The following is an 11712-nucleotide window of genomic DNA, read 5'->3' on the forward strand; positions in this document are numbered from 1 at the left end:
TGGTTTTGGCCGATCGAAAATTGATGTTGCGTGATATAGTTTACACCAGAGGTTCCCAAACTGTTTTGTGTCGTAGACCCCTTGCCATGTTTTTCAGTTTTGGGTAGACCCTCTACTTACATGATATTGATTTTTTGTAAATTTCTAACTGTAGTGAAGTTTAGTGTTAAAAACTTAAAATAAAAACACATGTTAAGTTTTATACATTTATTAATTAAATTTAAATTAAAACTACTCAAAATAAAATTTTGTATCTGTTATATACAATATACGTAACATAAAATAAACATAAAACTATTTTTAGTGAGAAGGATGAACCTGATGCTTTAATAATAAATTATCAATATTTGGCGTCAATTTTGTAAGGTTTAACCTTAAATCTCCTCGGCTAATGATGTCCAGTCTGTTTCTTTTTTTCGTTAGGAGATTCATAACCGCGCTGAATCCCATTTCCACTAGGTATGACGATGAAAAGAAAATTAAAAATTTCCTCGCTATATTCCATAATACGGGATAAGTAACGGGTCTGTTGTTTTGCAGCCAGAATTGCTGATATCCGTTTTTAAACTGAACCTTAAGTTCTTCGTTTGTACTTAGTTCAATCAGTTCCTCTTGTATTATGACATTCGTTTCTTCTATGTCACCATATGGGTTAATTATCCACGGTGGTATTACCATAGTCATAACGTCCTCAAACCTAGTTTCTAAATCTGAATAGACGGCATTTAAGTGTTGAACGTAGGTTGAAACGTCGTCTTCCTGGCAGTTTGTCTGTGACAAATTGGGGAACTGTGAAAATTCGCCCCGTCCAATATTTTGCTTCATTAGTTTAACTTTGGCAAGAAACGCTGATAAGATAGACTTTGTTTTAATCAAATTTATACTGTCGCCTTGTAACTGCAAATTAACCATATTAAATATTGTAAACAAATCTGTTAAATAGGCGATGTCTGTTTTTCACTTCATTAAATTGTGTTTTAAAATTTTATCTTTAGTATCCAGAAATTCTAAAATAGTCACAAAAAGTGCAAAAAATCTTGTCAAACATAAGCCTTTCGACAGCCAGCGTACATTTTTTTTTTATTTACATATTTGTAATACAATTATAAAGTAACATGACAAAAAATGTTAAAATAAAATATTATACAATGAATAATAATAACAAATTATCATGTGTAAAAATTCACTGATTCCACTTTAGCAATAATACAAAATTTTAATTTTAATATAGAGAAGTATGTTTGAATATTAAACTACTAATAACTGAAGTCATGATTCGCGTAATTTATCTATCTTTGTATAAAACTAAAATTTAATAAAAAATAATATACTCACTTTTCTCCGGCACTCTCAAAGAAAATAACACTGATTCACTCTAATTTGTGTGATATTTTCTTAGCACTTTCCTTTTCAAGATTCAGGAAACGAATAAACGTATTTGTCTCATATTCGCATTTGTGAGTGATGCATTTAATTTTCATAACAATAAGAACAAAAAAATTCTGTGTGTTTACTTTTTCATGTGTGAATGGTGTGTTCGCGAGCATTGTTTTGAAGCTTTAAAAAAAATGTTTTTATGTTTTGTTATGTCCAGGTTTTTACAAATTCAAAATGTATTGTATGTATTTTATAAACATATATAATATTTTTTTTACTTAATAGGTACTTTTATAAATAATGTATATTTCTTTATATTATAAGATAGTGTAATGTAAGTAAATAGGTACTATCAGTGTATGTTGATTGTAGACCCCCATTTTCATTTCATGGACCCCCAAATTTTTTTTTCGCTGACGTAGACCCCTTGCAGGCTGTCATCGACCCCTGGGGGTCGATATAGACCACTTTGGGAATCACTGGTTTACACCCTGAAGATATTAAAAAGCAGCGTATTCACCAGGACCAAAAACAACAAAGAGTTGATGATTCCGAGCGAAATAAAAAGGATTTTTTTTCATGCGGTATGTAACAACTGATAAAAACTGTATCTATCACGACACTCAAGAGTCAAATCGGTCGTCAGCTGAGTGGACAGCAAAGGGTGAAAGTCGTATTTTGAGGCCAAAGATAAATCGTTCTACAAGAAGGGTATCAAAATGTTACAGCGTTTGTATGAATGTGTCACTCTTGAAGGAGACTATGTTGACGAAAAAAGTCGAATATTACCCAAAAGTTGTTGTTTTATTAGTAATCGAACGAACTTATTGAGTGAGATGTTATAACCAGTTAAACAGTGTATATATTTATCTGGGACACCTTGTATAAGCGCATTAGAATTTCTCAAAACTTCTGCGGATTGTACAAAACGTGCCCGTATATAATATCAAAGCACCAGGTAATACGCGAAGAGAACGAATACGAAAAAAAGATATGTATTTCCAATTCATCAAAATCACGTATCTGTCATGAAAATGAAGGTCTGCATCGAGTGGACCCGTCGAAATAAGTAATAATAGTCCATTGTCCGCGTTGCCAGTCTAATTATAACCGTTCCTTTTTTATTTGTTCTCCCTTTTTCAATAATTTATCAATTTCATTCCACGTTCAATGTGCGCCTCGTAACTGTTATTATTCCTATTGTATTATATGCACTCGCATTATTGTATTGAATTACCACATGGGAAAACATGCTCACATGGGAAAACATGCATGGAAATAATATATTATAAATTAGTTCTATTTTATTTGAAACTTCCTCTTTTTTTGTATGAAATAAAACTATTTTATTTGTATAAAAAGAATGAACTTTTAATCAATTGTATATTTTCCATTTCGCATCTATCTGGCAACTTTATGATTTCACGCTTATAGAACTTCTGGTGTGAGTGCGATTTCAGGTCATTATTATTAGTGAAAGTTTCACCATTTAAAGAGTTTTGCAATCTTCGAATAATCTGATGGTATTTCCCAAACAAGCTCCAATATTTTTGCACGAGTTATCAAAGATGTGTGAGGATTTGTATTGTTTTCGTGAAGCACGATAAGTCAATTCTGGCTATTTTTCTTTGATTGCTTCCTCCAATTTCATTAGTTGTTAACAGTGAACATTTGAATTGATCGTATGCAGCATACAGAAAACATTTGTAATCCCATCAAATTAATAGCTTGATCTTCCTTGATGCAATTCACCAATCCATTTGCTAGTTCATCACGCTCGGATTATAATTGTTTTCGATTGATCCATTTCTATCTATTTTTCATTACCAGTGATGATTTGTTTAAGAAAAAAATGTCGTTTTCATTACGTTTGAGATGGATATTGTCAATATTGATTCGTTGTGTTAAGTTAATCTTTTTCAATTCATGCGAATATCGAGATTCTTAACGAGTCCAAGTGATTTTTAGTTGTGTGTGTGATACATTTAATATCTCTTCAATCTCTTACACAATTATATGGACGATCTGATTCAATTATGACTTCAAAAGGTCAACCAGAATATTAGTCATCTTTGAATGAAAAATCATTTTTTTTAACTAATTCTGACATATTGCACTCCTATTAAAACTGAATCTAAACTAATTGCTGCAAACAAAATTACGCGCAATTGGTTCAAATTCAAAACTAACATAATGCTTTTGTTTTGGTGAAAACTGAAATTATTTTGTTGTTAAACCAATAGAATGAACAAGATGCAAGGAAATTATAAATGTTAATTGAAATTATATAAGAATATTCAAGGCAGTCTTATCAATAGTGAGTGACTTAGTATATTGTAGGAAAAATAATAACAAATTAATCTAAACAAAAATAATGTTCTCAATTGATTCTTTATAATGTAAATCTTAATAATTTACTAAAGACTCACTTCAGGTTATTAGCGTATAATTAGTAGTATGAAATCGGCGCAAATAGAAGAAATAAATGTAAATTAACACTTCACTCAATAAGTTCGTAGGATGACATATAGATAGCGCTTCTATCGACAAATCCATATGATTTTTAGGATTTTATAGAAGTCAGTTCGATTTAATAGTTACTTTTTAGTTGAGTTAGAAGAAGTTCTTTATTTTGATTAGTCGAGCTGAAGAAGGAAGTTTTGGTTCATGGGGAGAAGCTGGTTAATTTAATTATTTGGGCGGAAGAAGTAATCCGAAGTATAAGTTAGTTTGTGTTCCGAATGTAGACAGTAGCTGGCTTATTGGCGCGTAATGCGGAAGCGAAATGAAGAAGGGGGAAGGAAGAAGAAGAATATTTTTAGGAATTACTAACCGTCAGACGACACCTGTCAAAATTTCATGGCAATCTAATGTTTAGTTCACAAGTTACAGTGGTTTTAGTGACGCTACTTTTGTAATTTTTAAAACAATGGAAAAATCTGAATTTCGTCTGTTGATAAAACATTGCTTTTTGAAAAATACCGTTCAAAAAAAGTAATAACTTGATAAGTGTTATAGGGACTCTTCTCCGTCGAGACAAATGGTAGAGACGTGGTTTGCTGATTTTAAACGCTGAACGCTCTGAATTCGCCTAATTCGGTGATTGTTGCAGAAAAAAAGTCCACAAAATGGTTTTGGCCGATTGTAAATTGAAGTTGCATGAGATAACTGACACCCTGAACATATCAGAAGGCAGTGAATTCATCATTTTGTATGAACATTTGATCATGAGAAAGCTCTGTTCGAAATGGGTACCGCGTTCAAGCTCAAAGTGGACCAAAAACAAAGAGTTGATGATTCCAAGGAGCTTTTCAAGCGAAATAAAAAGGACTTTTTTATGCGGTATGTAACAACGGATGTAACCTGTATGCACCACTACACTCCAGAGTCAAATCGGTCGTCAGATGAGTGTAAAGCAAAGGGCGAAAGCCGTATTTTGAGGCCAAAGATAAATCGTCCTACAATAAAGCTATCGAAATGTTGGAACGAATGTATCACTCTTGAAGAAGACTATGTTGATGAATAATATCGAATATTGTCCAAAAGTTGCTGTTTTATTAGTCATCCCACAAACTTATTGAGTGAGTTGTTACAATAAATATCAAGAAATAATGTTTTCATTTCATTGATTATAATTTTACAATTTATCTAATATAAACTTTGGATTCTACCATTACTGGTTTAATTGGTAGTATGAAATTGAAGTATTTGCAATAAAATTGATCAAAATTGGAAATTAATTATTAACATGTAAATAAATTAATAAATAAATAAATTCAGTTTTATTTTTAGACAATAAAAGACTCGTAAATAACATTTATCGAATATCGATTAGCGTGAATTAAAATTGCAAATGTATTCAATTATAGAAAAACATAATTTCGCTGATTGAATTAACCGGATCGTTTGAAAACACATGCACGTGAAACCGAAATTAAATTGCACTCAGTGAATATTTAATTGATTATTATCGCCTATTACCACTAAAACGCAATAAATAATTCCACGAAATGCAAGAAACGAAATACGAATGGTTTGAAGCAGTTAAATAAGCGAAAGAAAATAATCTACTTGTAATCGGATCATCGAAATAAAATATCTGAAGATTAATTAATTTTGACGCGTGGCACACATAGATGCGATTCTATACACCGTTTCTTAATAATTCACATTTTTTCTTTCACAAACAGATAACACACTTCTTGGAAATACATTTTAGTTAGTTTTGAAAATGAACTAGCGGAATGTACTCCAACAATCCAACATAAACATATAGACTTAAATAAACTTTTTACATAGATTTAACAAATTGACACTATGTTAATGTATACAGATGAATACTGTTGAAATCCTCATCTTTATTACATTTGTACCGCCAACTAATTTACTTATTGATCTATAGATAGTTTGATGTTATATACAAAAAAAGTTTTTGAAAATTACATCTAACAATTGTTGTGACCTTCAATGTAATACTAAACATTACCACAAAATATTGATGAGGAAATTTCGCGTGATTGATTCTAGCAATTGAAAGATTCTACAAATAATACCTCTGGACAATTAAGATTTTGCCAATGTTAACGGAGATTATAAATAAAATAGGACTAAAGGGCAAAGGAATTAATGAATGATATGCAACTAATTAATTTGGCTTACTCAAAATCTGAAAATTCTCAAATAGAAGAAGCTTGGGTGGATCACGAATGATTTGAAGAATCAAGAAAATCTATGAAGGAGATTTGCATTCGAAAATTGGTGTTTGTTTAATAAATATGGGGAATTGTATAATATATGTTCATAATTTTAATATACTTTTTGCATTTAATTTGTATTTATTTGTATAAATAGAACAAGATTTTTATATATTTTTGTGTATATATGTGGAATGTTTTATAGTTAGCATTAAAATAATATTTTTGTCGCGAATGGACAAATTAACCAATTAATCAACCAATTAAGATGCAGTTTTGGTATCCCTGACTGTCAATATTCTATTAATTGCATTAATATGTTTCCATAATTTAACCTCACAAAAAGTTGAAAATTGATTTTAACTTACTGCTGTAATAAAAATGGAAGAAATCAATAAAATGTAATTGTGTAGTTTAATTTATTCGTCAAAAATTATGGGCCAGAACATTGTTTTCTTTCGTTGTCTAAATATACTAAATGTATCTAGTAGTATTTGACGATTGGGGCGGTGTAAGCTGGGTAAGCAGAGTAGGCGGCTGGATGAGCGGCGTAGGCGGCTGGATGAGCAGAGTAGGCCACTGGATGAGCGGAGTAAGCAAGTGGGGCGGCATATCCTCCGGCGTAAGCGTATGGAGAAGCGTAGGCGGCCTTCACAACAGGGGCGGTGTAAGCGGCCGAGTAAGCCAATGGCGAAGTGTATGCCAATGGGGAGGCTACGACTGGGGCGGCGGCCAATACACCTGGTTTTGGTTCAGGGGCGGCAAAGCTTACGGCCAAAAGGGCGGCGAATACAACCTAATAAACAAACAAAAAGAACATATTTATAAACGTCAATTATGACAGTTTCTATACATATAGTTAGTCAAATTATTGGACATCTTTATTGGTCACAATGATGACCGTTAAATATTTAAATTTATTATCTATTTGCAATTATTTTACAATTAGTTACTGCAAAAATATTAAGTAAACTGTTAAAACAAATAGTAATAAAATGCACTTACGTATTTGAACATGTTTGTTTGGTTGTGTATTTGTCTGCGGTTCGGATCAAACTACGAATTTCGTCTAGAAGGCGTCGGGTTTTTATATTGGATTTTCGTGTACAGTTAACAATTGACTCCTGTATTAGGTTTATTTTTGTTGTTTCTTTTTTTACGTCTATTTGCGAAGAGTGGGATCATTGTCAAAACATATAGTCGACCTCGCGTACCAAAAGTGTTGAAGAAACGGAGCGATGTAGAAAGAAAGAGACCAGAAAGCGAACGCGTGTTTGATTTATTGCTTCATTTCCAGTTCTGTTTCTGAATGTTAATTCACCTGATTCCAGATAATCTCATAACTATATCAAGATCGTACCTATTTCTAAATGTTGTTGTACAAGTTTCATCATTTTATCCAGAAATCTAGAATTTCATTAAAATAAAAAAAAAATCATAAAACTAAGTTTTTTTTTAACATTAATAATTTAACTCAAGTAAAATTTAATAATATTATATGTTTAATCAGCAAAGTATAAAAATGCCTTTCATAGTGCGAAATCACTACAGTACGGATTGAAAATTTCAAAGTTAACTGATAATAATAACTCATTTTTTTTTTATAAAAAAATAATTTCAGTTTTCGAACTGTTTAGGAACATAAGTTTTGGTTCTGAGTTCAGCAATTATTAACAAATACAGTAAAAACATTGTTGTAATACACTTTTTTGTATGAATGTTACGTGAAACTGTAAGTATTTAAGTAATTTGTTATATATCGCTTACAAAATTCAAATCACGTAGGCGATTGTTACTTAACGTTTGTTATTGATTTTCCGCAAGAGCTGATTCATTCTGAAGTAGAGATAAGACGTTTTCATAACCTGTAAGGCGATTTATCACTTAATTTTGTACTTTTTTTATCGAATGTGTAAATGTTTTCTTACAATAATTTGCAATAACATTTATATAATATAAAAATCATTATAAAAATAAAAAAATTACAATTTTGATGAGGAAAATCGAACTTTGTTATATATTTTCATATTTTGAACGCAACATTAAAATTTGTTATCATTTATCTAAAAAAACTTACTCTAAAATAACAGAATTTAAGTATTGGTTTAAATTATATTTATTTGCAGTATTTAAATACTTTTACAAGTAATTTATAAGTTCACAATTTATACATATTTTATAATAATTACGGTAAGTAGTATAAAATTGAAGTATTTGCAATAAAATTGATCAAAATTGGAAATTAATTATTAACATGTAAATAAATTATAAAAAATAAAAACATTACAATTTTTATGAGGAAAATCGAACTTTATTGTATATTTTGAACGCAACATTAAAATTTGTTATCATTTATCTAAAAAAACTTACTCTAAAATAACAGAATTTAAGTATTGGTTTAAATTATATTTATTTGCAGTATTTAACTACATTTACAAGTAGTTTATAAGTACACAATTTGTACATATTTTATAATAATTACGGTAAGTAATATGGAAATTGTAAGTACTTGAAAAACAAGAATTGAAAAGTGACAATTTTATCAATATTTTGCGTACGAGTGGCGGATATATCAGCCCATTTTTTTATTAAATACAATCTATGTGTATATTTTATGCATGGCAATCATGTTTTGATTACGAATCTTTGTTTTTGATTAAGCTTTGATGTTAATTCTGTAGAAGCGCTACTTAAGTTATCAAATTCAATGATATTTCTATAAATCGCAATTCTTTAAATTGTCTAGAATTGTTTTATTAACCAATTATTTAAGGGTTCGTACCAAAAAATATAATTAAAGTAAATATAGTTTTATTTTTTAATCATCATGGGCCAAAATCATTATTTCTGTTTGAAAATGTTAATAGTATTTGACAATTGGGGCGGTGTACGCTGGGTAAGCAGAGTAGGCGGCTGGGTGAGCGGAGTAGGCAGCTGGATGGGCAGAGTAGGCCACCTGGTGTCCGGAGTAAGCAAGTGGGGCGGCATATCCTCCGGCGTAAGCGTATGGAGAAGCGTAGGCAGCCTTTACAACAGGGGCGGTGTAAGCGGCGGAGTAAGCCAATGGCGAAGTGTAAGCCAATGGGGAGGCTACGACTGGAGCGGCGGCCAATACGCCTGGTTTTGGTTCAGGGGCGGCGAAGCTTACGGCCAAAAGGGCGGCGAATACAACCTAATAAACAAAAACAACAACAAAATCAAAGTTTGCAATATAACTTATTAATTTATAGACAACTTACGTATTTGAACATGTTTGTTTGGTTGTGTATTTGTCTGCGGTTAGGATCAAACTACGAATTGTGATTTGGAGACGGCGGGTTTTTATATTAGATTTTCTTGTACTGTTATTAAGGCTCTCCTATATTAGTTTCTTTTTTTGTTGTTGTTGGTTTTGATCCGGAAGGTTACACCTATTTACCGAAGAGTGGGATCATGTTTTGACAAAACGCGTCCTCGCCTCCACTCTAAATTCAATAAAAAAAAAACCGGGAGCGAAAAAGAAACGAAACGACGAGCGGCGTGAGCACGCGTTGCTTTCTTACATCATTTCCAGTTATGCCGCTGAATGTTAATGCACATTTAGTTTAATCATAGACTTGAATGACACTTACGAAATGGTGATTTATCAAATTTGGCATTTTCGGTTCAATACGTATCAAAAGGACAAATAAACTTGATATTCTTTAGATTAATGCTACATAAATCTTTGAGAAAGTTAACGAAACTACAACATCTGAAAACTGAAAATTTTGTTAATTATAGTATGAAAAACCACAAAGATTTAGTGTATAAGTTCACATAGAAAATACATGTTTTAAATTCTAAAATAAATATACTTATAAATCAATTAAGAAAAGTGTAATTAATCAATGGTTTTATTTGCAAATAAATAACAAGTTAAGTTACTTTGATTCTCGTTCAATTATATTTTTTTGATTTATTCATTTCATTCTTGACTGAAAACCCAAAATCAACTAATAAATAATTAAATATGTGAAATATTTGAAATGTTTTCAACAATGTATGCAAACTGCAATGTGCAAGCATGTAATATGCAATGTCTGAACTTTACGAATATTGAATGTTCAATTTGTTTTATTTTAAAATGTTTGTATATAACAGTTTTTTCTCTCTCTCATCTATTCAATCAATAAATATTCCAAGAATGTCTCTTCTCTAAGAATGACAATAAAAACAAATTATTGTTGCAGACTATAAATAATGCAGAAAACGGAAACGATTGGCGATCATTTCAATGCAATGTATAAACATTTGAAAAATAAAAATTAACAATTTTAAGCTATTATCTATTAATGAGTAAACTATAGAATTTCAAACAAAATCATTACTAAAAAAAAGTATCCACATTCACTATATTTTGTAACAATAATTTGTAAATAATCTTAAGAAGTGATAAAATATGAATTTCAATTCAAATGTTTATAATAAATTCTAAATACAGTGGAACCTCGCTTAACGAGCAAAATGAATTGTAAAAATGATTCGTTTACCGAGCGATGATTCGCATGTTTCGAGAGACGATCAGAAGAGAAATCCTGGATTGCGCGCCATTTTATGTGTATTTTTGAATATCTTTCACTATCCGAGTAAAAATCCGGAATTTTTGGAATGGATTAAACTCGTTAAGCGAGCTTAAAGTGTATTTTAATGATCTCAAAATATTTGTAAGTAAAATTACAAAACAAATAAAAACTATAGTATAATAATAAATATTAGATATGACGATTTATTTCAGGCAAAAAATAAGACAATTATAATATGATTTAACTGATTTATATATAAGTTTAAATTATCAAAAAGAAATTATTTGAAGCTTAGTAAAAATCTCTGAAAAACGTTATAATAAATATTTCAATAAATTTCGAAATTTGATTACAGTTGGAAAAGTATTAATTATATAAAAATTACCAGTTTGAAATATCCGTTTATTGTTGGTAATTTTATTTAAATTTAACTCAATAAAAATTAATTTAAAAAGTTATTACATAATGTGCTTGAATTGTTACTTATTGTTATATTTATTTATGGAATAGAATTATTTTCAATCTCAAATTAAATAAATTTTGCATAAATAATATGAAAGAATAAAAATACTATTCATTTGAGTATTATTACATATTACACTTACACTTTAAATATTTTATAAGTTTTCTAACGTTTCTTATTGACAAGAGCTTTTATTTGTAGTAGTAAATTAATTCCAAGTCAATTTATATAATTAAGTGAGTAATAAATAATGATTTATTTAACTATATGTATAGGGGGAAGGAATATCCGAAGGGTAGAAAAATCTAATTCCACAATGGCGTTATTTACATACACGTTTATTTAAAGACATCATAGATATTTAATAACACAGAGAGAGAGAGAAACAGGATATATACAGTTACATTTAAGGATGAAACAAAAAATCAAATGAGGTTGGAGATAATTACTACTTTTTGATTGCCTTCTTAGCCTGGTGGGCTCGGAGCACGCCAACAGCCTCTTTAACTCTTGATTTTAACGAGTCGCTATGTACCATCATATGGAGCAATTCAGCATTCTCCAGTTCCAACAACATACCAGTTATCTTACCAGCAAGATCTGGGTACCTACGAATAATAAGTGGGTACAAACG

At 30.3% G+C, this 11712-nt stretch overlaps 2 protein-coding genes across 2 annotated transcripts; both read right to left on the reverse strand.

Annotated features, from left to right (window-relative positions):
* Positions 1-6493: 6493 nt before the first annotated feature.
* LOC108559212 (pupal cuticle protein C1B-like) lies at positions 6494-7116 on the reverse strand. The gene is made up of 2 exons (XM_017916403.1): positions 7077-7116; positions 6494-6867 (listed from the first exon to the last, which is right to left on the reverse strand). The coding sequence occupies exons 1-2, from the start codon at positions 7086-7088 to the stop codon at positions 6556-6558; spliced, it is 324 nt and encodes a 107-aa protein (XP_017771892.1). The 5' UTR covers positions 7089-7116; the 3' UTR covers positions 6494-6555.
* A 1815-nt stretch (positions 7117-8931) lies between these two features.
* On the reverse strand, positions 8932-9349 carry LOC108559211 (pupal cuticle protein C1B-like). The gene is made up of 2 exons (XM_017916402.1): positions 9311-9349; positions 8932-9243 (listed from the first exon to the last, which is right to left on the reverse strand). Exons 1-2 carry the CDS (start codon positions 9320-9322, stop codon positions 8932-8934), a joined length of 324 nt encoding a protein of 107 aa, XP_017771891.1. The 5' UTR covers positions 9323-9349.
* Positions 9350-11712: the final 2363 nt, after the last annotated feature.

Source organism: Nicrophorus vespilloides, unplaced genomic scaffold, assembly GCF_001412225.1.
Source record: "Nicrophorus vespilloides isolate i.1.1-1 unplaced genomic scaffold, Nicve_v1.0, whole genome shotgun sequence".
Taxonomy (NCBI): domain Eukaryota; kingdom Metazoa; phylum Arthropoda; class Insecta; order Coleoptera; family Silphidae; genus Nicrophorus; species Nicrophorus vespilloides.